This window comes from Triticum urartu, chromosome 1A, assembly GCF_056163025.1.
Source record: "Triticum urartu cultivar PI428250 chromosome 1A, HENAU_Tu73, whole genome shotgun sequence".
NCBI classification, from domain to species: Eukaryota; Viridiplantae; Streptophyta; class Magnoliopsida; order Poales; family Poaceae; genus Triticum; species Triticum urartu.
The window spans coordinates 483,294,284-483,320,811 of record NC_141873.1 but is presented as its reverse complement, the minus strand read 5'-3'; the positions used below and the strand labels follow the sequence as shown (position 1 = coordinate 483,320,811).

At 47.1% G+C, this 26,528-nt stretch overlaps 3 protein-coding genes across 4 annotated transcripts; 1 reads left to right on the top strand and 2 right to left on the bottom strand.

The window, feature by feature from the left end:
- Positions 1-1,029: 1,029 nt before the first annotated feature.
- On the top strand, positions 1,030-1,877 carry LOC147991822 (zinc finger protein ZAT7-like). Its single transcript, XM_087539266.1, has one exon. The coding sequence runs from the start codon at positions 1,131-1,133 to the stop codon at positions 1,719-1,721; it is 591 nt and encodes a 196-aa protein (XP_087395392.1). The 5' UTR covers positions 1,030-1,130; the 3' UTR covers positions 1,722-1,877.
- An 802-nt stretch (positions 1,878-2,679) lies between these two features.
- Positions 2,680-5,817, bottom strand: LOC125520850 (ras-related protein RABE1c). Its single transcript, XM_048685887.2, has 9 exons — positions 5,661-5,817; positions 5,408-5,549; positions 4,117-4,189; positions 3,917-4,017; positions 3,719-3,784; positions 3,533-3,630; positions 3,338-3,400; positions 3,169-3,261; positions 2,680-3,077 (listed from the first exon to the last, which is right to left on the bottom strand). Exons 2-9 carry the CDS (start codon positions 5,478-5,480, stop codon positions 3,000-3,002), a joined length of 645 nt encoding a protein of 214 aa, XP_048541844.1. The 5' UTR covers positions 5,481-5,549; positions 5,661-5,817; the 3' UTR covers positions 2,680-2,999.
- A 2,423-nt stretch (positions 5,818-8,240) lies between these two features.
- Positions 8,241-10,251, bottom strand: LOC125520860 (Ribosomal protein S8 family protein). Of its 2 annotated transcripts, none has more exons than XM_087526429.1 (4): positions 9,958-10,251; positions 8,854-8,992; positions 8,617-8,777; positions 8,241-8,488 (listed from the first exon to the last, which is right to left on the bottom strand). In XM_087526429.1, exons 1-4 carry the CDS (start codon positions 10,243-10,245, stop codon positions 8,390-8,392), a joined length of 687 nt encoding a protein of 228 aa, XP_087382555.1. In that variant the 5' UTR covers positions 10,246-10,251; the 3' UTR covers positions 8,241-8,389. The 2 variants fall into 2 exon arrangements, with proteins under 2 accessions (XP_087382555.1, XP_048541856.1); XM_048685899.2 differs by having other exon boundaries at positions 8,854-8,997; positions 9,958-10,094.
- Positions 10,252-26,528: the final 16,277 nt, after the last annotated feature.

Here is a 26,528-nt window from a genome sequence, read left to right as displayed (position 1 = left end):
AGGGCTCCCCGCCATGAAGACGGAGCTCGGGCTCACCAACGGCGTCAAGGAGGAGGCGCTCGACGACGAAGCGGCCCTCAAATGGGCGCGCGACGACTGGGTGCAGACGGAGAGGGGGCGCCAGTGCGCCGTCCTCGCGCGGTTCGAAGCTCGTCGCCGTGGGACGAGGGAGGCATCGTCGTCCTCGACGACAGCGACGACGACGACGCGCCGCCACCGCCTGTCCGTCATGGAGACGCGGGACAGGGGTCCAGCATTGGCGGCCGCGCCATCAAGAAGGAGAAGGCTGCCGACGACGAGGAGGACGGCGGCGACGTCGGCGACTTCGCCGCGCTGATCGAGTTCTTCACCTCATAGATTAGTTTTTCTAAATAATTTATGTAAAACGCTGAACATGTTTAATATGAATATCAAGTTTGCCGAATTTTAGCCAAACTTTACTGAACTTCATCGAATTTAGTTTTTTTTAAATAAAAAAATGTGTCCGGGACGACCCTGTGGCGAGCGGCTGGGAACCCGCTCGCCTCCGCGCCGATTTAAGCGCCGGCTCGCTCCGAGGGCACGTAAAATCGCCGCCTGGGATGCCAACGACTGGAGATGCTCTAAGCCAGCAAGAGCCAAAGCTGCAGGTTGGAGTACCAATCATCGGTTAGTGTCAGCCACCAACCTAGCAACGTGGAAAGCACTGGCATGCATGCACGAACGCCGGCCAGGCTAAAGAAACCTACCGCGGCGCTCCGATCCGGCGTCCGGACCTCGAGAAACGATTGATCCTACTGGAAATCGATTGATCCCGGAGAAACGACCGCGCGATCGGACGGCGGCCGGTACACGTCCGGTCGCCGCAGACCGCACCACCTACCATTAGCGCCCGCCTTTCGACCTCAGACCGCAGCTACGTGCCACGTACTGGCTACGTCTACTGTGCCAATTAATCCTTTCAGACCACGACACGGAAATGCATACCGACATCTAGAAACCCAAGAAATTCTCATTCTGCTCCAGGTCTCCAGTGCACTCCTTGACCTGCAGGAGGAGCACAGTAGTCTGGCTAGCTAGCTGTAAACACAGGCGAATTCGAGGACCCTCGGATCCATGTACGTTGCGCTATATATGGCCGTCCGCACTGCATGCCTCTGGAGCACGTACCGTTCGTTCGCCGTGGCAGCGACATCGACATGAGCAAGAGGCGCGGGGCGACGGAGAGCACCGGGAACGACCCGGCCGGCGCGCCGGTGCGCCTCCCGGGGTCGCCGCGGCGCGGCGCGAGCCGGGGCGGCGTGTTCGAGTGCAGGACGTGCGGCAGGCGGTTCCCGACGTACCAGGCGCTGGGCGGGCACCGGGCCAGCCACGGGCGGCATCTCCCCAGCGCCAGCGGGCTGCGCGACGGCGACGCCCTCGGGCTCCGGCTGCTGGAGCCACGCGGTGGAGAGGCGAGGCCGAGGACGCACGGGTGCCCCGTCTGCGGCGTGGAGTTCGCTGTCGGGCAGGCGCTCGGCGGGCACATGAAGCGGCACCGTGACATGGCCGACGCCGACGCCGACGCGAACGCGCACGGCACCATGGCGGCAACGTCCGTGAAGGATGACGGCGCTGGAGCCGGCTGCACGGCCGAGATCTGCCTGGACTTGAACCTGGCGCAGGCGGAGAACTGCGCAAAGTGCAGGAATGCTAGGGCCAGCGGCGAAGCCCAGAGACCGCTACTAGGGTGGAATCCGTGAATGTGTCACATAATACCATGGCAAAAAAAAAAGGATTGATGTTTCAACAAATTCTGAATTTTATTTTGTGAATGTTCCGTGACATATGTCTACTATACCCAAATATTTCAGTTCCAAATCCAAATGCCTAAAAATTCCAAATCATGTACTCCCTCTGTTTCGAAGTACATGTCGCAGGTATGGATGTATCTAGATATATTTAGTTCTAGTTATATCCATTTCTGCGACGAGTAATTTGAAACGGAGGTAGTACATCTCTCACCCTTTACTGTTCTGCTCTCTTTGTCGAACCGTGCTTTTTATTAGTGTTGCTATTTCTCGCTTGTTTGAATTGCAATTTTAGTACTCCCTCTGTTCATTTTTATAAGGCTTTGTAGATGTTTTAGACAGTGTACAAAACAACATAATTTCACTTGTCTGAAATGACTTATAAAAATAAACGGAGGAAGTACTCATTTTAAGTTGCAGAACAGAAAAATATACCACTGCGACTAATACATAGTACTCCCTCCATTAGAACTAACTGTCGTTCAAATGAGTGAATCTACACACTTCGGAAGCAACGGTCGTTCAAATGAGTGAATCTGCACACTGAAACTTGTCTAGATACACGCATTTCAGTGACAGTTAAATCCGAAAGGAGGTACGAGATAACACAGTTGATTGTTGATCAGAAGGCTACAGGAATTGAAATTTATTAAAATTCCAGCCAACTACTCCCTCCGTACCCAAATATAAGTCCTTTTAGAGATTTCAACAAATAACTAAATACGGAGCAAAATGAATAAATCTACACTTTAAAATATGTCTATATACATCCGTATGTTGTAGTCCATTTGAAATCTCTAAAAAGACTTATATTTAGGAACAGAGGGAGCAGTAAAAAGGTAAGAGGTCTCATTCTCACGTCAACTACTTGTATACATGCAAGAACAGCATAAGAGCTCACACCACAGCATCACAACAAGTTATTCCATGCATATTGATTGCTCGGAAAGAAACAGCAGCAAGCCAACAGCATGGATTTGAAATCATTACACACTGTAGCGAGAGGTTCAACGGACTGAAATCCAGCGTACAATAGCTCCCAGCAATGGCAACAGCTACGTCAAAGGCAAGGGTAGTTGCTTCAAAGAATGGGAAGCGAATATAAGTACAACCAGATCTGTATCATAAGTCATAATTTTCTTCTTGATTGACATTCTTCCTATAACAGACAAGCAGCAGGAACCGAATGATGTCAAATAAACAATGATCACGGACACACTGACTCGTCCCTTAAGAGCCACAGCAGGCAGACCCCGAAGCTGCCGGGGCGTCGCCGCCTTCTGCCTTGTTAATCTTGATGGTCTTGTCCTGCAAAGTGGAGAACAAATCCCTCAGGGCGCCAAACAAGATGGTGGAGACCCGGACGTAAGATGTAATTGAGTAGAGTTATCATCTGTACCTCAGGCTTGGAATCGGTCTCAGCAAGCCTCTGCTTAATGTCGCGGGCAATGGAGAAGAAAACTTGCTCCACGTTGAGGTTTGTCTTGGCACTCTGAAAGACAGCACACAATGAAATTAGAAAGACTACTCTCCACTGGAACGATCAACCAATTTGACAAGCAACATACAGTTTCAAAGAACTTGATGCCGTATTCATCAGCCAAAGCTTGCCCCTTCGCAGTAGGTACAGCCTGGAGAAACAATTGAAAATAAACCATTTAACTAGTGATTTCGAACCTATAATACAAAGTAAGGCCTAGTCAAATATTATAGAATACTACTACAAGAACAAAAAAAGGGGGAGGGGATTCGTGGACACATACCCTTTTACTCTCATCCATATCAGCCTTGTTGCCAATCAAAATTTTGTTGACATTGTCAGAGGCATGCTGCTCGATGTTCCGGATCCAGTTCCTTATGTCTGTGTATCCAGTGAACCAAAGGTCAATAAAGGCAAAAGACATCAAAATGGAAGCATTAGGGGGTGTACACAAGTAAGAAGATGGTACTGTTGAAAGATGACTCATCGGTGACATCATAAACAAGCAGGATACCCATGGCTCCACGGTAATACGCTGAAATATAATAAAGAAATGAAGTTTAGTTGGTCAGAAACATTACGCATATACAGCATTTCCTCTTAGTAATTCTATCACAATAACTTCACAGCAAACAGTATAGCAGATTGGAACAATCATTATTCATACCAGTGGTAATAGTCCGGAAACGTTCTTGACCAGCCGTGTCCCATATTTGTAGCTTAATACGTTTCTGATCCAGCTCTATTGTTCTGATCTTAAAGTCAATACTACACGAACAAATGATAAGAATTAGTGTAGGGCAACATAAGGAAGTGTCCTAGCTTCCACTTGAGCAGTACAATCCTCCCAACAACAAAAAGACCAACCCGATCGTGGTAATAAAGCTCGTAGTGAAGGAGCCATCAGAGAACCGCAGAAGGAGGCAACTCTTGCCAACACCTACACACGGAAAATTGGAGAAATAAGAGTCCTTGTCAGACAATAGTAAATATAAAGCTTCACTAGCAAACATGCCACTGGCTACAGAAAAAATAAGTACAGAATAAAAGAATTATTATTAGTTGCCCCTGATCATCCCCTCTGGGAAGCAAGAGACTCCCTCTATCTCTATCTCTATCAACTCTGGGCAACGCATTGCCGTTCAATCTATGGCGTCTACTAGCTAGTCACATAACAGCACATATAAGGCTGGTCACAATGGGGAGGAACTTAGGAGTAACATCACACACTCCAATACAACTTTGCTTATGTGTCACATATTTAATGAAGAGAGAGGTGCTTGTGGTAACTAGCTAAGTTACCGGAACATCACACACTCCAAGAAACAATGAGTCTATAACCTAATAAATACATTGTTGCATGACACTACATAGATGTTCCTACCCACTGTGGAGGTAGTAACATAGTCTAGGGAAGTGTGTAAGTTACTAGACTATGTTCTTGCCCATTGTGACCAGCCTAACACCAAAAGGAGGCATCTTTGACATGCTCCAAGGTAACTTATATTTCAAGCTACACATTCTTAACCTCTTTACCATACAGCAGGAGCAGCAAAAGAATGCTAAATGATTGTGTGGCCTGTTCTCTGTCCGGCCTTGTAAACTATACAAACAAGCACAGATGATAAAGTTAAGCCTGCCCCTCAATATCTCTCTTAAACAAGTCTTGATGCTTAATCTACCAAGCAAGGAGTGTGAAAGCACCATTCCATAAGCTGGACCGTTTCCAATGCTCCTCCAACCACAAGTTCCCAATTGAATGTCCATCCATAAAATTGAATGAAAAATAGCTGCAACACGCAACCTATCCGCTCTCCTAGCTCGAAATTCTCCCGATTTTGCATCAGAAACTAATGCATGCTAGGACATAGCGAGCACCTCATCCTAAAGCCAGCAACGGATGCTTGTACGCACAATAATAGCATGCTCCGAACAGGAAGCAGGCAGAGGCTATTGAGGAAACATTCCCCTCGCCCTGGCGCTACAAATGGAAGAGGAAGCACACGAATTCGTCCGCAGGCAACGTAAATGACGAATCCCTGCGAGATCCGCTTGGTCCACGCGGCCAATCGAACCGTGATCCAACACGAGCGCGAGCGCAGTAGCCGCGCGGCGGAAGGTGAGAGAGGGGGGAGAGATCTAGCGGGGGGGCACGAACCGCTGTCCCCGATGAGGAGGAGCTTGATGAGGTAGTCGTAGTCGGCCCGGGCCCTCGCCGGCGGCGCAGCCATGTCGCGCGCACCCGCCTCCTCCTCGTCCTCCTCCTACCCCTCGATCGGCGCTGGTGCTGATCCCCCGACCTGCGAGCCAAAACGAGCGTCAGGCGCGAGGAATAATGGCTGGCTGGCGGGGCCTCGACGGCGCGCGAGGCGGGCCGGAGGGCGGCGCGGGGGGGCGGGATCGGCGCGCACCGGCAGACGAGGGGGCGGGGATCGGGGCGCGGGCGGTGGCGGATCTGGGGGGGAGGGGGCGGGGGCGGGGGCGAGGCGAGGAGGACGGCGAAATCGATTTTTTTGACGTGGGGGGTTAAATGGTGGCTGGTTTGATTCGTCGGCCTCCTCAGTTTTGTTTTTGTGCTTCCACGATTCGACGCTGCGTGGTGCGTCCGTCGGGTCGGGCCGCCTCGCTTGGATTGGAAGACAGTGCTTCTGCCCGCCCGCGCGGCCACCGACCGGTGACCCTATGCGGTGTGCGGGTCGCGCCGCGTGAAACGGCCCTGGAGACGCTGACCTGTGGGGCAGGCGCATGCCTCTGCCTGCCAAGGACCCGCGTGTCTGCCAGATCGGATGGAACTTTGGGTGTATATATACGTGTGGCGATCAAGTGTGTGTGTGAGAGAGCGCTTGCGTTTCTGCCTTCTGGTTCAAGAGGAGCGACAAAATGGTTGTGCCAAACTTTCCAAATTCTGACTTGAAATGCTACCATGAGATGTGTGAAATTTCCACACGAAAACTACCTTCAAACCAAGCACAAGGCGAGAACCAACATGTAATTGGATAGCTAGGAGGGCAGCGGTATCCCCAGTCCACCAAGGTTCAAGTCCTGATGCTCGCATTTATCCTAGATTTATTTCAGGATTTTCGGTGATACGTGTTCAGTGGGAGGAATGTTCCCGTCGACTACCAGGCGCCTACGGTGACTTCGTAAAATCTCAAAATAATATGCCGGCAAATCTTGTTAAGGTGCCCATGCGTGTTTATATGGGATCCGGCTTGCCTGCTCCCTCGCCATACTCCCATCCGTGCTCCCACTCCATCCTACGGCTGTCTTTTTCTCCTTTTTCTTTCTAATCTAATCATCTACCCCCTGATTTTAAGGGGGTGGGGCCGGGCCTTATTTTGTTCCAATTAAATCATGCCACGTATGCGGGAGCACGGATGGAAGCACGTTGAGGGAGCAGGCAAGTCTCGTCTTGTTTATATGAGCGCTTGGTTTGTACTATGTTAAAGGAAACAGGCACAAAGCTTTCATGAATTGTATTGTGTTTTCTTTTCACGAAGAATTTGGATCGCTTAGGCACTGTATAACGGCGGGTGCTTTGCACGGGTGCCTGAGAGATCTTTCCCTGAAGCAAAAGCAAAGGTTTGTTTCTGATACCAGCCGGTGTTTGCACAATGTAAGTGCTCCCTTGAAGTCATGCGGAAGGGCGGTAGAAACAACCGAAGCACCTCAAAGCTACAAGACGACATCTATTCGCGACGCAACGTTGCTCTTTTTCATTAAGCACATGTGCATATGCACCCACCATTGTTTCAAGGCTGATGTGGTCATCGGTATGTAAGTATGATGTGTAACTTGTGTTGAAACCACTTTCCAAAACTAAAACTTTTATTCTGACTGTCGAACAGAAAGGATGTATCGAAACGACATTGGGTGTGCGAAAAACACACAACCTGAGAGCGGCGAGCTTTCGAGAACCACTGTAACCGCAAGAGGGCTCTCGGAATCAGTTGCGAGCAAAAGCTAGATCAGATGCTTGCAACTATCACTCAATCAACTTTACCAAATGTTCACTCTCGTTTCAGTGCATGTAAGGAGGAGAAAGGGGAACAATGTATGCAGTGCCAAGCATAAGGAGTCGGCGGCCTCGGCCATTCTTTTTGATGGAGCGGAGGAGATAAAAGGGAACAGCACTGGCTTCCTTTCAACTCCACGACGAGCGCCCTTTGTGTGGGTGGTGGTCACGCAGCCCCCATGCCACCATGGCTTGCAAATGTTGAGTTGCCGGATTCTTTTGCTAGTGAGTGCTGTTGCAGCACGCAAAAGGTTGCTCCGCGGACGGTCAAATCGAAACACTCCGGTGAGGTTACCGGCTGAGCACCGGCGGCTAACGGCGTCTGGGTCCGTCAAGTGTGACGATAATAACCCAACTAACGCAAGTGCCTCCAAACAAACAGCTCATGCCCAGACGAGACCAGTTCTGGACAACTAGACCGGTTCCGTGTCAATGGCCCATGGCACATGCAAGGCTTAGTCCTTGAGACTCTAATATTGTGAGAGATGTTTACTCGCTGTTTTTCTGAATAATAATAGAAGCTTGAAAGACTGGTTAACGGAGAAATCGTAAATAAATCCCAATGATTTAAATAAGCGTGTGGAAGTGGCCGCCTTCATAGACAAACAAAGATCCAATAACAATGTGCTTATGCTATGTTGAGAGAAGCATATAAATTATAGGGTTGAGAAGCACTACAATTGTCCACCAAATAAGATTCTTCCAGCTACTAGAGGCATACAAAATGGCAGATACATATGGAGAAGCAAACACCGAACATCCCCCACACAAAAAAAGCAATCAACAAAAATCTCTCCAGCCAAAACAGAGACAAAATACAGATAACAAATATCATACTCAAGATCCAGACGGACTATAAATATCCCTGCATGTGCATGGTATGCACAATCAGAAATGCAGCACAGGCTAGCAAACACACATGACATAGGGCACGAATGGCATCTTCAAAGTCATAATCCATCGCAGGCAAGACCCGAAATTCGAAAGTGCATCTCATAATTAACCGAATCCAACATAACATAACAAAGGCATAGCAGCTATGCAGGCAAAAAGTAGACAACCTTGATGTCCTGAGATAACATCCTATCACACCGGTCTGAAATACAACTTTCACAAAATTTCCGCTCAGTAGAAAAAGCCTAGCACTTTGCCACCAACGTTCTTCCTCCTGGCTTCCTCGTGATCCATGATGCCAGCAGAGGTTGTCAGGACGATGTAGCCAAACTGCAGTTCAAACAGGTAAACTTGGTTATAATGATGGTAATAACTTGGAAGAGTCGTTACAGATTGTGAGCTCAAAATATGGCAATGCTACACAGTTTGCAGTGAAATGAACAAGCAAAGAAGCTGACCTGACGAGATGGAAGCAGCCTGGCGGTCCACCCCTCAATCTCCTTGACACCAACATCAAAGCGGGGACTGATGACTCCACACTTGTTCAGTCTCCCGTTCAACTCCACAACAATCTTGCCAGATCTGTGGTCATCAACATACTCAAACTCACCAATGTAACCTGCAGAAAAAAAAGGCAGTGAGTAATCCATGCTATGGGATAGTTGCATATAGAACATGGCAGAAATGGAACTAACCGTGCTTCTGCATGACGATGAGGAACTTGATGATCACCTTTGAGGAGGGCCTGATCATGACCTGCCTCTTGCCACGCTTCTCAGCGTTGTACATGCTCTTGAGAGCATCGTTCAGGACGCTAACCCTCACCATCCTTACCTAACCTACAGAGACAGGCACAAAGATTTGTAAGACCACACTAAAATGCACACGTTTCAGCTAAGTTTAAAACAATATGATCAGATGCAAAGAGTAATGAGTGGCAAGATTGGTTTCTGAATTGCAGCTAAACTGACACTGGGAGACAGCATGTCAAATTGTGACAGTACAGAAGTAAGCGCAGCACATAAAATAAATCTAGGTGGAACTCCATAATTCATCTAAACCATCATGGTTTACAAGACTGGTAAGGAAATGAAAAATTGGCAAACGTAAACATCAAAGCTTAGTTTGGCACCACTACTTTATAACACACCTACTTGGACTTGCTAACACAGAAGCAAACCACAAACTTAAACAGTAGGACAGACTGTCATGTAAATGGTTTCCTAAAGTGCTCATGAAACAGATATAATGTAGGCAGTAAACCCTAGCAAAGCATAACACAACAGCTAAATATGCCACAAAGGGGCCTCCCAAAATCCATGGTGGCCCAAACCGACTACTTGAGATTAAACATTTTGTTTCCCTCTATGGCAGGTTTCGGAACAACTCGGCAGCAATTGTGGAGACAGATGTCACAGATCAGTACCCCCTGTCATTGATCCGCAATAGAACATATTTCACTCTTCAATCTCTATGATGGCAAAAACACGCCCAATAATTTGACTGGTGCCATTCACGGGATGAAACTACGGGATCTACTCTACACAGTCGCAGCGGACCCGTGATCCTAGGATCTAGAACATCTTAATTCATCATCACACCCGAAGCTGCACTTGCTTTGCACCGGATAGACAAAACAAGCAAGAACATGCACATAAACAACTACCAAAACCAAGGATCTGATCAGTAAGAGTGGGCACGATGGCACAGAGGGAGCAAACACCTTCAACGCCTGCCCTGGCCCGAAGGATCTCTACGCGCGAGGGGGGCGAGGAGGGGACGGAGAGGGGGAGACGTACCTCGTAGGGGGGAGAAGCCGGGAGCTCTCTGCTTTGGTGGGGTGGCGGCGGGGAGGCGAGGGCGAGGGAGGAAGGCGACGGCGGGGAGAGAAACAGCCCGAGGTAGGGTTTTGAGGTGTTAAAAAAGGGGAGCGGATGGGTGCGCGCCCGTTGGATCTGGGTTGGACGGTGGTCGATCGCCTCGAGGGGTGGGTGCCCTAGATGGACGCGGGCATTTGCGGTTTGGCCCTTTGCTGCTTGGATATTTGAGCGACGGTTCTTGGTGTGGAGAGATGACATGTGGGACATGTTGAGTGGCCGTAAGGAATGACAATTCACTTGGGTTGGTTTTTTTTTAACACAGTACAACACAAATGCCCACGTACACGCACATACACTCATTCATATCCCATGTGAACATATACACATACACCCTACTCCTATGATCTCCTCTGAGTCTTCCTAGTCAACGTGAACGTCTCCTCCCACTAGATGAACATCATCGAAAAGTCTGGGAATAAATTAGGAAAATGTGAGCACTGGTACCAAGTTTGGGACCAATCCTGATGGGCTGGTTCTACCACGAGAAACCTAACCATTCGAGTTGCGCTCAGTTCCCAATTCACTTAGTGGTTGATAAGTCGATCTTATCTTAGCCTCACCACACGTAATCTATAGAAGACAAAAAAAATATGTAAAACGGATTGTCTTTTGGTTTTATGTCTAATAACTATATATCCCTGAATATATGTTGCGATATGTTGTTGCTAATCCTTCCTTAATTAAGAGATGAAACTCCTAGCATAGCACTATTATACACGCCTTTACACCGTCATGCACTGTAAAGTAGAATGATTTCACCACCAAGGGACTCTTTGATTCATAACATTTCATCAAAATGGGAATATGAAGAATGTAAGGACATGGTAGGATTGGATGTGTAAAACAAAGATATATAAAAACACATAAATTTGCAGAACTGGGTGTTTGATTCAAAGAAATAGGAAAAAAACATGGTTCCTAAAAGGCTTAGTCAAATTATACAAAGATAAGATTAAGTTTTCTGCCAAAAAAATAACAATTTTTTTAACACCACCTTACATTAATTAACCAGAGCGAAACTTACAATCATTCCATACAAAATTCACCACACAGGGCGGTACATCATTAACAAGAATACAATCGAATCTATTGTCAAAACTAAGTTTTGCTATTAGATGAGCCACCACATTGGCAGATCGACTAATCTTAGCCATTTGAAAGTTGTTTATCAGCTTAGATAAGCTCAGTGCTTCCTTCTTCAAATCAACCAACGATGACCTATCAAGGTTCTCTGTTGCAAGAGTCGTCACAATGAATGCACAATCAGTCTCTAAAATAATAGGATTGTGGAGAGGTATACCTATGTATAGACCAGCAATGCATGCCCTTAGCTCTGCTTCCTCCACACTTTGACACGAGAAGTCCCAAGAAGAGACAATGACTTCCCCAGCCGCATTCCTAACCACCACACCGACACTTGCTTCTTTGATGCTCTCTACAAAGCTTGCGTCAACATTAATCTTTAAAAACCAGTTGGTGGGGGAGTCCAATCCGCCTTAGCTCCCACATTATCAGGTGCCTGAAGGAAATATTCCCTAAAGGCAATAATAAAGTTATTATTTATTTCCTTATATCATGATAAAAGTTTATTATTCATGCTAGAATTGTATTAACCGGAAACATAATACATGTGTGAATACATAGACAAACAGAGTGTCACTAGTATGCCTCTACTTGACTAGCTCGTTAATCAAAGATGGTTATGTTTCCTAACCATGAACAAAAGAGTTGTCATTTGATTAACGGGATCACATCATTAGTTGAATGATCTGATTGACATGACCCATTCCATTAGCTTAGCACCCGATCGTTTAGTATGTTGCTATTGCTTTCTTCATGACTTATACATGTTCCTATGACTATGAGATTATGTAACTCCCGTGTGCCGGAGGAACACTTTGTGTGCAACCAAACGTCACAACGTAACTGGGTGATTATAAAGGTGCTCTACAGGTGTCTCCAAAGGTACATGTTGGGTTGACGTATTTCGAGATTAGGATTTGTCACTTCGATCGTCGGAGAGGTATCTCTGGGCCCTCTCGGTAATGCACATCACTTAAGCCTTGCAAGCATTGCAACTAATGAGTTAGTTGCGAGATGATGTATTATGGAACGAGTAAAGAGACTTGCCGGTAACGAGATTGAACTAGGTATTGAATACCGACGATCGAATCTCGGGCAAGTAACATACCGATGACAAAGGGAACAACGTATGTTGTTATGCGGTCTGACCGATAAAAGATCTTCGTAGAATATGTAGGAACCAATATGGGCATCCAGGTCCCGCTATTGGTTATTGACCGGAGACGTGTCTCGGTCATGTCTACATTGTTCTCGAACCCGTAGGGTCCGCACGCTTAAGGTTTCGATGACAGTTATGTTATGAGTTTATACGTTTTGATGTACCGAAGGTTGTTCGGAGTCCCTGATGAGATCACGGACATGACGAGGAGTCTCGAAATGGTCGAGACATAAAGATTGATATATTGGAAGCCTGTGTTTGGATATCGGAAGTGTTCCGGGTGAAATCGGGATTTTACCGGAGTACCGGGAGGTTACCGGAACCCCCCGGGAGCTATATAGGCCTTAGTGGGCCTTAGTGGAAGAAGAGGAGAGGCGGCCAGGGCTGGGCCGCGCGCCCCTCCCCCCTAGTTCGAATAGGACAAGGAGAGAGGGGGCCGGCGCCCCCCTCCTTCTCTCTCCCTCTTTTCCCACCTCGCGAATCCTATTCCAACTAGGATTGGGGGAAAAGTCCTACTCCCGGAGGGAGTAGGACTCCTCCCGGTGCGCCCTATGATGGCCAGCCGGCCTCCCCCTCTTGAACCTTTATATACGGAGGCAGGGGCACCCCAGAGACACACAAGTTCATCAACGTGATCATATTCTTAGCCGTGTGCGGTGCCCCCTTCCACCATAGTCCTCGATAATATTGTAGCGGTGCTTAGGCGAAGCCCTGCGACGGTAGTACATCAAGGTCGTCACCATGCCGTCGTGCTGACGGAACTCTTCCCCGACACTTTGCTGGATCGGAGTCCGAGGATCGTCATCGAGCTGAACGTGTGCTAGAACTCGGAGGTGACGTAGTTTCGGTGCTTGATCGGTCGGGCCGTGGAGACATACGACTACATCAACCAAACGCTTCCGTTGTCGATCTACAAGGGTACGTAGATCACACTCTCCCCTCTCGTTGCTATGCGTCACCATGATCTTGCGTGTGCGTAGGAATTTTTTTGAAATTACTACGTTGCCCAACAGTGGCATCCGAGCCTAGGTTTTATGTGTTGATGTTATATGCACGAGTAGAACACAAGTGAGTTGTGGGTGATATAAGTCATACTGCTTACCAGCATGTCATACTTTGGTTCGGCGGTATTGTTGGACGAAGCGGCCCGGACCGACATTACGCGTACGCTTACGCGAGACCGGTTCTCCCGACGTGCTTTGCACATAGGTGGCTTGCGGGTGACAGTTTCTCCAACTTTAGTTGAACCAAGTGTGGCTACGCCCGGTCCTTGCGAAGATTAAAACAGCACCAACTTGACAAACTATCGTTGTGGTTTTGATGCGTAGGTAAGATTGTTTCTTGCTTAAGCCCGTAGCAGCCACGTAAAACTTGCAACAACAAAGTAGAGGACGTCTAACTTGTTTTTGCAGGGCATGTTGTGATGTGATATGGTCAAGACATGATGCTAAATTTTATTGTATGAGATGATCATGTTTTGTAACCGAGTTATCGGCAACTGGCAGGAGCCATATGGTTGTCGCTTTATTGTATGCAATGCAACCGCGTTGTAATGCTTTACTTTATCACTAAGCGGTAGCGATAGTCGTGGAAGCATAAGATTGGTGAGACGACAATGATGCTACGATGGAGATCAAGGTGTCGCGCCGGTGACGATGGTGATCATGACGGTGCTTCGGAGATGGAGATCACAGGCACAAGATGATGATGGCCATATCATATCACTTATATTGATTGCATGTGATGTTTATCTTTTATGCATCTTATCTTGCTTTGATTGACGGTAGCATTATAAGATGATCTCTCACTAAAATTATCAAGTGTTCTCCCTGAGTATGCACCGTTGCGAAAGTTCTTCGTGCTGAGACACCATGTGATGATCGGGTGTGATAGGCTCTACGTTCAAATACAACGGGTGCAAAACAGTTGCACACGCGGAATACTCAGGTTATACTTGACGAGCCAAGCATATGCAGATATGGCCTCGGAACACGGAGACCAAAAGGTCGAGCGTGAATCATATAGTAGATATGATCAACATAGTGATGTTCACCAATGAAACTACTCCATCTCACGTGATGATCGGACATGGTTTAGTTGATTTGGATCACGTGATCACTTAAAGGATTAGAGGGATGTCTATCTAAGTGGGAGTTCTTTAAGTAATTTGATTAATTGAACTTAAATTTATCATGAACTTAGTACCTGATAGTATCTTGCTTATGTATGTTTGATTGTAGATAGATGGCCCGTGCTGTTGTTCCGTTGAATTTTAATGCGTTCCTTGAGAAAGCAAAGTTGAAAGATGATGGTAGCAATTACATGGACTGGGTCCGTAACTTGAGGATTATCCTCATTGCTGCACAGAAGAATTACGTCCTGGAAGCACCACTGGGTGCCAGGCCTACTGCTGGAGCAACACCAGATGTTATGAACGTCTGGCAGAGCAAAGCTGATGACTACTCGATAGTTCAGTGTGCCATGCTTTACGGCTTAGAATCGGGACTTCAACGACGTTTTGAACGTCATGGAGCATATGAGATGTTCCAGGAGTTGAAGTTAATATTTCAAGCAAATGCCCGGATTGAGAGATATGAAGTCTCCAATAAGTTCTATAGCTGCAAGATGGAGGAGAACAGTTCTGTCAGTGAGCATATACTCAAAATGTCTGGGTATAATAATCACTTGATTCAGATGGGAGTTAATCTTCCAGATGATTGCGTCATTGACAAAATTCTCCAATCACTGCCACCAAGCTACAAGAGCTTCGTGATGAACTATAATATGCAAGTGATGAATAAGACTATTCCCGAGCTCTTCGCAATGCTGAAAGCTGCGGAGGTAGAAATCAAAAAGGAGCATCAAGTGTTGATGGTCAACAAGACCACTAGTTTCAAGAAAAAGGGCAAAGGGAAGAAGAAGGGGAACTTCAAGAAGAACAGCAAGCAAGTTGCTGCTTAAGAGAAGAAACCCAAGTCTGGACCTAAGCGTGAAACTGAGTGCTTCTACTGCAAGCAGACTGGTCACTGGAAGCGGAACTGCCCCAAGTATTTGGCGGATAAGAAGGATGGCAAGGTGGACAAAGGTATATGTGATATACATGTTATTGATGTGTACCTTACTAATGCTCGCAGTAGCACCTGGGTATTTGATACTGGTTCTGTTGCTAATATTTGCAACTCGAAACAGGGACTACGGATTAAGCGAAGATTGGCTAAGGATGAGGTGACGATGCGCGTGGGAAACGGTTCCAAAGTCGATGTGATCGCGGTCGGCACGCTACCTCTACATCTACCTTCGGGATTAGTATTAGACCTAAATAATTGTTATTTGGTGCCAGCGTTGAGCATGAACATTATATCTGGATCTTGTTTAATGTGAGACGGCTATTCATTTGAATAAGAGAATAATGGTTGTTCTATTTATATGAGTAATATCTTTTATGGTCATGCACCTTTGAAGAGTGGTCTATTTTTGATGAATCTCGATAGTAGTGACACACATATTCATAATGTTGAAACCAAAAGATGCAGAGTTGATAATGATAGTGCAACTTATTTGTGGCATTGTCGTTTAGGTCATATCGGTGTAAAGCGCATGAAGAAACTCCATACTGATGGACTTTTGGAACCACTTGATTATGAATCACTTGGTACTTGCGAACCGTGCCTCATGGACAAGATGACTAAAACACCGTTCTCCGGTACTATGGAGAGAGCAACAGATTTGTTGGAAATCATACATACAGATGTATGTGGTCCGATGAATATTGAGGCTCGTGGCGGATATCGTTATTTTCTCAGCTTCACAGATGACTTAAGCAGATATGGGTATATCTACTTAATGAAGCATAAGTCTGAAACATTTGAAAGGTTCAAAGAATTTCAGAGTGAAGTTGAAAATCATCGTAACAAGAAAATAAAGTTTCTACGATCTGATTGTGGAGGAGAATATTTGAGTTACGAGTTTGGTGTACATTTGAAACAATGCGGAATAGTTTCGCAACTCACGCCACCCGGAACACCACAACGTAATGGTGTGTCCGAACGTCGTAATCGTACATTACTGGATATGGTGCGATCTATGATGTCTCTTACTGATTTACCGCTATCGTTTTGGGGTTATGCTTTAGAGACGGCCGCATTCACGTTAAATAGGGCACCATCAAAATCCGTTGAGACGACGCCTTATGAACTATGGTTTGGCAAGAAACCAAAGTTGTCGTTTCTAAAAGTTTGGGGCTGCGATGCTTATGTGAAAAAGCTTCAACCTGATAAGCTCGAACCCAAATCGGAGAAATGTGTCTTCATAGGATATCCAAAGGAAACTATTGGATACACCTTCTATCACAGATCCGAAGGCAAGACTTTTGTTGCTAAGTTCGGAAACTTTCTGGAGAAGGAGTTTCTCTCGAAAGATGTGAGTGGGAGGAAAGTAGAACTTGAAAAGGTAACTGTACCTGCTCCCGTATTGGAAAGTAGTACATCACAGAAACCTGTTTCTGCGACACCTACACCAATTAGTGAGGAAGCTAATGATAATGATCATGAAACTTCAGGACAAGATACTACTGAACCTCGTAGATCAACCAGAGTGAGATCTGCGCCAGAGTGGTATGGTAATCCTGTTCTGGAAGTGATGCTGCTAGATCATGATGAACCTATGAACTATGAAGAAGCGATGGTGAGCCCAGATTCCGCAAAATGGCTTGAAGCCATGAAATCTGAGATGGGATCCATGTATGAGAACAAAGTATGGACTTTGGTTGACTTGCCCGATGATCGGCAAGCAATTGAGAATAAATGGATCTTCAAGAAGAAGACTGACGCTGACGGTAATGTTACTATCTACAAAGCTCGACTTGTCGCAAAAGGGTTTCGGCAAGTTCAAGGGGTTGACTACGATGAGACCTTCTCACCCGTAGCGATGCTTAAGTCTGTCCGAATCATGTTAGCAATTGCCGCATTTTATGATTATAAAATTTGGCAGATGGATGTCAAAACTGCATTCCTGAATGTATTTCTGGAAGAAGAGTTGTATATGATGCAACCGGAAGGTTTTGTCGATCCAAAGGGAGCTAACAAAGTGTGCAAGCTCCAGCGATCCATTTATGGACTAGTGCAAGCCTCTCGAAGTTGGAATAAATGCTTTGATAGTGTGATCAAAGCATTTGGTTTTATACAGACTTTCGGAGAAGCCTGTATTTACAAGAAAGTGAGTGGGAGCTCTGTAGCATTTCTAATATTATATGTGGATGGCATATTACTGATTGGAAATAATATAGAATTTCTGGATAGCATAAAGGGATACTTGAATAAGAGTTTTTCAATGAAAGACCTCGGTGAAGCTGCTTACATATTAGGCATTAAGATCTATAGAGATAGATCAAGACGCTTAATTGGACTTTCACAAAGCACATACCTTGACAAGATTTTGAAGAAGTTCAAAATGGATCAAACAAAGAAAGGGTTCTTGCCTGTGTTACAAGGTGTGAAGTTGAGTCAGACTCAATGCCCGACCACTGCAGAGGATAGAGAGAAAATGAAAGATGTTCCCTATGCTTCAGCCATAGGCTCTATCATGTATGCAATGCTGTGTACCAGACCTGATGTGTGCCTTGCTATAAGTCTAGCAGGGAGGTACCAAAGTAATCCAGGAGTGGATCACTGGACAGCGGTCAAGAACATCCTGAAGTACCTGAAAAGGACTAAGGATATGTTTCTCGTATATGGAGGTGACAAAGAGCTCATCATAAACGGTTACGTTGATGCAAGCTTTGACACTGATCCGGACGATTCTAAATCGCAAACCGGATACGTGTTTACATTAAACGGTGGAGCTGTCAGTTGGTGCAGTTCTAAACAAAGCGTCGTGGCGGGATCTACATGTGAAGCGGAGTACATAGCTGCTTCGGAAGCAGCAAACGAAGGAGTTTGTATGAAGGAGTTCATATCAGATCTAGGTGTCATACCTAGTGCATCGGGTCCAATGAAAATCTTTTGTGACAATACTAGTGCAATTGCCTTGGCGAAGGAATCCAGGTTTCACAAAAGAACCAAGCACATCAAAAGACGCTTCAATTCCATCCGGGATCTAGTCCAAGTGGGAGACATAGAGATTTGCAAGATACATACGGAGCTGAATGTAGCAGACCCGTTGACTAAGCCTCTTCCACGAGCAAAACATGATCAGCACCAAAGCTCCATGGGTGTTAGAATCATTACTGTGTAATCTAGATTATTGACTCTAGTGCAAGTGGGAGACTGAAGGAAATATGCCCTAGAGGCAATAATAAACTTATTATTTATTTCCTTATATCATGATAAAAGTTTATTATTCATGCTAGAATCGTATTAACCGGAAACATAATACATGTGTGAATACATAGACAAACAGAGTGTCACTAGTATGCCTCTACTTGACTAGCTCGTTAATCAAAGATGGTTATGTTTCCTAACCATGGACAAAAGAGTTGTCATTTGATTAACGGGATCACATCATTAGTTGAATGATCTGATTGACATGACCCATTCCATTAGCTTAGCACCCGATCGTTTAGTATGTTGCTATTGCTTTCTTCATGACTTATACATGTTCCTATGACTATGAGATTATGTAACTCCCGTGTGCCGGAGGAACACTTTGTGTGCAACCAAACGTCACAACGTAACTGGGTGATTATAAAGGTGCTCTACAGGTGTCTCCAAAGGTACATGTTGGGTTGACGTATTTCGAGATTAGGATTTGTCACTCCGATCGTCGGAGAGGTATCTCTGGGCCCTCTCGGTAATGCACATCACTTAAGCCTTGCAAGCATTGCAACTAATGAGTTAGTTGCGGGATGATGTATTACGGAACGAGTAAAGAGACTTGCCGGTAACGAGATTGAACTAGGTATTGGATACCGACGATCGAATCTCGGGCAAGTAACATACCGATGACAAAGGGAACAACGTATGTTGTTATGCGGTCTGACCGATAAAAGAGCTTCGTACAATATGTAGGAACCAATATGGGCATCCAGGTCCCGCTATTGGTTATTGACCGGAGACGTGTCTCGGTCATGTCTACATTGTTCTCGAACCCGTAGGGTCCGCACGCTTAAGGTTTCGATGACAGTTATGTTATGAGTTTATACGTTTTGATGTACCGAAGGTTGTTCGGAGTCCCTGATGAGATCACAGACATGACGAGGAGTCTCTAAATGGTCGAGACATGAAGATTGATATATTGGAAGCCTATGTTTGGATATCGGAAGTGTTCCGGGTGAAATCGGGATTTTACCGGAGTACCGGGAGGTTACCGGAACCCCCCGGGAGCTATATGGGCCTTAGTGGGCCTTAGTGGAAGAAGAGGAGAGGCGGCCAGGGCTGGGCCGCGCGCCCCTCCCCCCTAGTCCGAATAGGACAAGGAGAGAGGGGGCCGCCCCCCTCCTTCTCTCTCCCTCTTTTCCCACCTCGCGAATCCTATTCCAACTAGGATTGGGGGAGAAGTCCTACTCCCGGAGGGAGTAGGACTCCTCCTGGCGCGCCCTATGATGGCCGGCCGGCCTCCCCCTCTTGAACCTTTATATACGGAGGCAGGGGCACCCCAGAGACACACAAGTTGATCCACGTGATCATATTCTTAGCCGTGTGCGGTGCCCCCTTCCACCATAGTCCTCGATAATATTGTAGCGGTGCTTAGGCGAAGCCCTGCGACGGTAGTACATCAAGATCGTCACCACGCCGTCGTGCTGACGGAACTCTTCCCCGACACTTTGCTGGATCGGAGTCCGGGGATCGTCATCGAGCTGAACGTGTGCTAGAACTCGGAGGTGCCGTAGTTTCGGTGCTTGATCGGTCGGGCCGTGGAGACGTACGACTACATCAACCAAACGCTTCCGTTGTCGATCTACAAGGGTACGTAGATCACACTCTCCCCTCTCGTTGCTATGCATCACCATGATCTTGCGTGTGCGTAGGAATTTTTTTTGAAATTACTGAAGGAAATATGCCCTAGAGGCAATAATAAAGTTATTATTTATTTCCTTATATCATGATAAATGTTTATTATTCATACTAGAATTGTATTAACCGGAAACATAATACATGTGTGAATACATAGACAAACAAAGTGTCACTAGTATGCCTCTACTTGACTAGCTCGTTAATCAAAGATGGTTGTGTTTCCTAACCATAGACAAAGAGTTGTTATTTGATTAACGGGATCACATCATTAGTTGAATGATCTGATTGACATGACCCATTCCATTAGCTTAGCACCCGATCGTTTAGTATGTTGCTATTGCTTTCTTCATGACTTATACATGTTCCTATGACTATGAGATTATGCAACTCCCGTTTACCGGAGGAACACTTTGTGTGCTACCAAACGTCACAACGTAACTGGGTGATTATAAAGGAGCTCTACAGGTGTCTCCAGAGGTACATGTTGGGTTGGCGTATTTCGAGATTAGGATTTGTCACTCCGTTTGACGGAGAGGTATCTCTGGGCCCTCTCGGTAATACACATCACATAAGCCTTGCAAGCATTGCAACTAATGTGTTAGTTGTGAGATGATGTATTACGGAACGAGTAAAGAGACTTGCCGGTAACGAGATTGAACTAGGTATTGGATACCGACGATCGAATCTCGGGCAAGTAACATACCGATGACAAAGGGAACAACGTATGTAGTTATGCGGTCTGACCGATAAAGATCTTCGTAGAATATGTAGGAGCCAATATGGGCATCCAGGTCCCGCTATTGGTTATTGACCGGAGACGTGTCTCGGTCATGTCTACATTGTTCTCAAATCGTAGGGTCCGCACGCTTAAAGTTACGATGAAAGTTTCATTAGGAGTTTATGTATTTTGATGTACCGAAGGTTGTTCGGAGTCCCGGATGTGATCACGGACATGACGAGGAGTCTCGAAATGGTCGAGACATAAAGATCGATATATTGGACGACTATATTCGGACACCAGAATTGTTTCGAGTGATTTCGGATAAAACTGGAGTGCCGGAGGGGTTACCGGAACCCCCCGGGGAAGTAATGGGCCTTATTGGGCCTGAGGGGAGAGAGATGGCAGCAGCCCAGGAGGTGGCGCGCCCCCCTCATGGGGAGTCCGAATAGGACTAGGAGGCGGGGGGGGGGGGGGGAGGGGGGGGCGGCCCCCCTTTCCCTCTCCCTCTCCCTCTCTTTCCTAGTTGGACTAGGAAAGGGGAGTCCTATTCCCACTAGGAGAAGGACTCCCCCCTCTAATTGGCGCACCCAAGGGCCGGCCGGCCTCCCCCTTGCTCCTTTATATACGGGGGCAGGGGGGCACCCTAGAACACACAAGTTGATCTTCGTGATCGTTCCTTAGCCGTGTGCGGTGCCCCCCTCCACGATATTACACCACGATCATATTGTAGTGGTGCTTAGGCGAAGCCCTGCGACAGTTGAACATCAAGATCGTCACCACGCCGTCGTGCTGACGAAACTCCTCCCCGAAGCTTTGCTGGATCAGAGCCCGGGGTGCGTCATCGAGCTGTACGTGTGTCAAGAACTCGGAGGTGCCGGAGTAACGGTGCTTGGATCGGTTGGACCGGGAAGACGTACGACTACTTCCTCTACGTTGCGTCAACGCTTCCGCTTCGGTCTACGAGGGTACGTAGACAACACTCTCCCCTCTCGTTGCTATGCATCACCATGATCTTGCGTGTGCGTAGGAATTTTTTTTGAAATTACTACGTTCCCCAACAATTACTACGTTGCCCAACAGTGCCCATCTTAATTCATCCATTGGACCTTTTCCTTTATTTTTCGAATCTACTGGAGGCACTGAGTGACATGCGGCATAAGACGCCCAATAGTTCTCCATAAAGCTAGCAGAAGCTGCTACTGATTCCTTTCCTTTACCAAATATCAAGTCATTTCTCAAGTGCCATGCTCTCCAGAAAATGAAAATAATTTGGTCGCGCATGACAGGCCTCAATTGACTTAGAAGAACAATAAACCAATCACACCATGTATATCTGAAGATATTCTCCATAGGTAACTGCCAAATGTCCCTCATGGCCATCCGCAACGCAACTGCCTTCGCACACCTAAGAAGCGCATGAAAAGTACTTTCATCCTCCATTCCACAAATAGTGCACATCATAACAGAAGTTTGGTGATGCAACACTCTATTAACCTGGACAGCTAAGCTATTAGTTGCAACCCTCCACGCAAAAATGCGAATCTTCTTAGGGACATTAGCCTTCCAGATGACATCCCAGATTTTCCTCTCCCGCAACACAGCCTCACTACATTGACCCTCATCCTCTTTTTTATCCTTCAAAGTAAGTGCAATCTTGTATGCACTTTTAACAGAGAACATCCCATTTTTTCAAAATGCCAAGCAACAAAATCACCCTCCCCATTTAAGAAAATATGCCCTAGAGGCAATAATAAAGTTATTATTTATTTCCTTATTTCATGATAAATGTTTATTATTCATGCTAGAATTGTATTAACCGGAAACATAATACATGTGTGAATACATAGACAAACCAAACGTCACTAGTATGCCTCTACTTGACTAGCTCATTAATCAAAGATGGTTATGTTTCCTAACCATAGACAAAGAGTTGTTATTTGATTAACGAGATCACATCATTAGGAGAATGATGTGATTGACTTGACCCATTCCGTCAGCTTAGCACTTGATCGTTTAGTTTATTGCTATTGCTTTCTTCATGACTTATACATGTTCCTATGACTATGAGATTATGCAACTCTCATTTACCGGAGGAACACTTTGTGTGCTACCAAACGTCACAACGTATCTGGGTGATTATAAAGGTGCTCTATAGGTGTCTCCGAAGGTACTTGTTGGGTTGGCGTATTTCGAGATTAGGATTTGTCACTCCGATTATCGGAGAGGTATCTCTGGGCCCACTCAGTAATACACATCACTTAAGCCTTGCAAGCATTGCAACTAATGAGTTAGTTGCAGGATGATGTGCTACGGAACAAGTAAAGAGACTTGCCGGTAACGAGATTGAACTAGGTACTGAGATACCGACGATCGAATCTCGGGCAAGTAACATACCGATGACAAAAGGAACAATGTATGTTGTTATGCGGTTTGACCGATAAAGATCTTCGTAGAATATGTAGGAGCCAATATGAGCATCCAGGTTCCGCTATTGGTTATTGACCGGAGACGTGTCTCGGTCATGTCTACATAGTTCTCGAACCCGTAGGGTCCGCACGCTTAAAGTTCGATGACAGTTATATTATGAGTTTATGGTTTTTGATGTACTGAAGGTAGTTCGGAGTCCCGGATGTGATCATGGACATGACGATGAGTCTCGAAATGTTCGAGACATAAAGATTGATATATTGGAAGCCTGTGTTTGGATACCGGAATGGTTCCGGGTGAGATCGGGATACTACTGGAGCAGAGGGAAGTTATTGGAACCCCCCGGGAGGTATATGGGCCTTAATGGGCTTTAGTGGAAAGGAGGGGAAAGGAGCAAGGGAGGGGGCGCCCCCCCAAGCCCAATCCAAATTGGGAAGGGGGCCGCCCCCTTTCCTTCCTCCCCCCTTCCTCTTCCTTCCCTCTCCCTCTCCAAATAGGAAAAAGAGGAGTCCTCCCTTGGGCGCGCCTCCTCCCCTTGGCCGGCCCTCCCCTCCCCTCCTTTATATACGGAGGAGAGGGGCACCCCATAGAGACAACAATTGATCTCTTAGATCTTTTAGCCGTGTGCGGTGCCCCTCTCCACCATAGTCCACCTCGATAATATCGTAGCGGTGCTTAGGCGAAGCCCTGCGACGGTAGAACATCAACATCGTCACCACGCCGTCGTGCTGACAGGACTCCCCCTCAAAACTCGGCTGGATCGGAGTTTGAGGGACGTCATCGGGTTGAACGTGTGCAGAACTCGGAGGTGCCGTGCGTTCGGTACTTGATCGGTCGGATCGTGAAGACGTACGACTACATCAACCGCGTTGTGCTAACGCTTCCGCTTTCGGTCTACGAGGGTACGTGGACACACTCTTCCCTCTCATTGCTATGCATCACCATGATCCTGTGTGTGCGTAGGGATTTTTTTTAAATTACTACGTTCCCCAACATTGGCATCCGAGCCAGGGTTTATGCGTTGATGTTATATGCGCGAGTAGAACACAAGTGAGTTGTGGGCGATACAAGTCATACTGCTTACCAACATGTCATACTTTGGTTCGGCGGTATTGTTGGATGAAGCGGCCCAGACCGACATTACGTGTACGCTTACACGAGACTGGTTCAACCGACGTGCTTTGCACACAGGTGGCTGGCAGGTGTCAGTTTCTCCAACTTTAGTTGAACCGAGTGTGGCTACGCTCGGTCCTTGAGAAGGTTAAAACAACACTAACTTGACGAACTATCATTGTGGTTTTGATGCATAGGTAAGAACGGTTCTTGCTCAGCCCGTAGCAGACACGTAAAACTTGCAACAACAAAGTATAGGATGTCTAACTTGTTTTTGCAGGGCATGTTGTGATGTGCACTACTAAAAATGACACATCTGTGACATTTTGGGTCGAACGAAATTTTTTCCTATCATACATATGACACTTCTATGAGGATAATTGTGACAAAACCCGGTATCATCATAGATGTGGTGGGCTCCTACTTTTATGACAAAAAATCATGACAGAAAATGGGCTTTTTGCCCTGGGCGGGCCGGAGACGCAGCTGCATGACATTCTTTGGGCTGTCCTTGGTGGAAAAAACCGTGGTAGAAGCGAGGGGGAAGAAAATTTCGGAGAGTTCCCGGTTATGGTGGGAGGTCGGGGGCCGAGCGATGCGCGTTTCTCTCATACATGTACGCACGTATGTGCGAGGCATTGGCTCTAACTGAACCCGAGCGAGGCGTTGGGCTCTAACTGAACCCGAGCGATTGCACTGCAGGCTACGCGTTACTGAACCCGAGCGATCGATCGATGGCTGTTAACTGAACCTGATCGAGCGATTCCTTCTCTACTGTTGCTAACTGAAGCCGATCGATGTTGTCTCTGGGATGAACGGTGAGCGTTGCGCGGGGGGGGGGGAGGGTTTGGATGAACAGTGAGCGGTGGCGTTGCCTCTGGATGAACAGGACCCCGTGGTGTGCTGGAGGGCTGGATGAACAGTAGACGATGGAGGGGTGCCCGTGGAGGGGTGGTTGAACAGGACCTCGTGGTGTGGAGGGCTGGATGAACAGTAGACGATGGAGGGATGCCCGTGGAGGGGTGGTTGAACAGTAGCCGGTGGAGTAGCGCGCGATGGAGGCTGGATGAACAGGAGCCCGTGGAGGCTGGAGGAGGTCGACGGTAGCCCGTGGAGGCTGGAGGAGGTCGACGGTGGAGATGAACAGTATCCCGTGGAGTCCCGTTTTGCGGTACGCCACACCCCTCCCGATGAACAGGACCCCTGTTTCGACCATAGCGCTCCAACACAAGTCCGTTTCGTCTTTGTGGTACGCCACACCCCTCCTGATGAACAGGACCCCCGTTTCGACCGTAGGAGGTCTGTTTCGTCCGTTTTGCGGTACGCCACACCCCTCCCGATCAAGAGGACCCCCGTTTCGACCGTAGGAGGTCCGTTTCCTCCGTTTTGCTGTACGCCAGACCCCTCCCGATCAACAGGACCCCGTTCCGAATGTAGGAGGTCCATTTCCTTCGTTGTGCGGTACGCCAGGCCTCGTTTCCATCGCCTGTTCCGTCCAAGCGCTCCCGATGAACACGGCCACGCATTTCGTTCCGACCCAGCCGGTTGGCTCCCACGCGTTCCGTTGCCTCCCGATGAACACGACACATTCCGTTGCCTCCCCATGAACACGACGCATTCTGTTGCCTCCCCATGAACACGATGACGACGCTGTTTCTCCGTTCCGACCCAGCCATGTACACGAGCCCTGGCCGTACGTATGCGCGAGTAGGCGTTCGAGACTCCGCCCATATGTACACATACGTGGCCGTATTTTCTTTCTTGCACCCTGGCCGTTGTACGTACGTGTACATGCTACATGCGCGCCTCTACTATGACATGTACGCGCCTCTACTACGACACGTGCGCGCTTCTACATTCACCAGTATATATGTACGTACACGTTCGCGACCAGAATGACAACGCTACGTACGCTTCGACCAGGTGGGTCCCGACTGTCAGGCACTTCCTTGCCTACGAAGATGTAGCTGGTGGGTCCCAACAGTCAGGGGGGCAAATCGTTTTTTTTCCCGGACGCACTTCTTTGCATGCGAAGATG

Coding starts and splice junctions, on each gene's coding strand:
- LOC125520860 (XM_087526429.1), bottom strand. CDS start 10,245: ATGTCCCACATGTCATCTCTCCACACCAAGAACCGTCGCTCAAATATC. Junction 8,993..9,957: donor CGGCTTCTCCCCCCTACGAG/GTACGTCTCCCC, acceptor TCTGTAGGTTAG/GTAAGGATGGTGAGGGTTAG. Junction 8,778..8,853: donor CATCGTCATGCAGAAGCACG/GTTAGTTCCATT, acceptor TTTTTTCTGCAG/GTTACATTGGTGAGTTTGAG.
- LOC125520850 (XM_048685887.2), bottom strand. CDS start 5,480: ATGGCTGCGCCGCCGGCGAGGGCCCGGGCCGACTACGACTACCTCATC. Junction 3,785..3,916: donor TTTCCGGACTATTACCACTG/GTATGAATAATG, acceptor ATTATATTTCAG/CGTATTACCGTGGAGCCATG. Junction 3,262..3,337: donor GCATCAAGTTCTTTGAAACT/GTATGTTGCTTG, acceptor GCTGTCTTTCAG/AGTGCCAAGACAAACCTCAA.
- LOC147991822 (XM_087539266.1), top strand. CDS start 1,131: ATGCCTCTGGAGCACGTACCGTTCGTTCGCCGTGGCAGCGACATCGAC.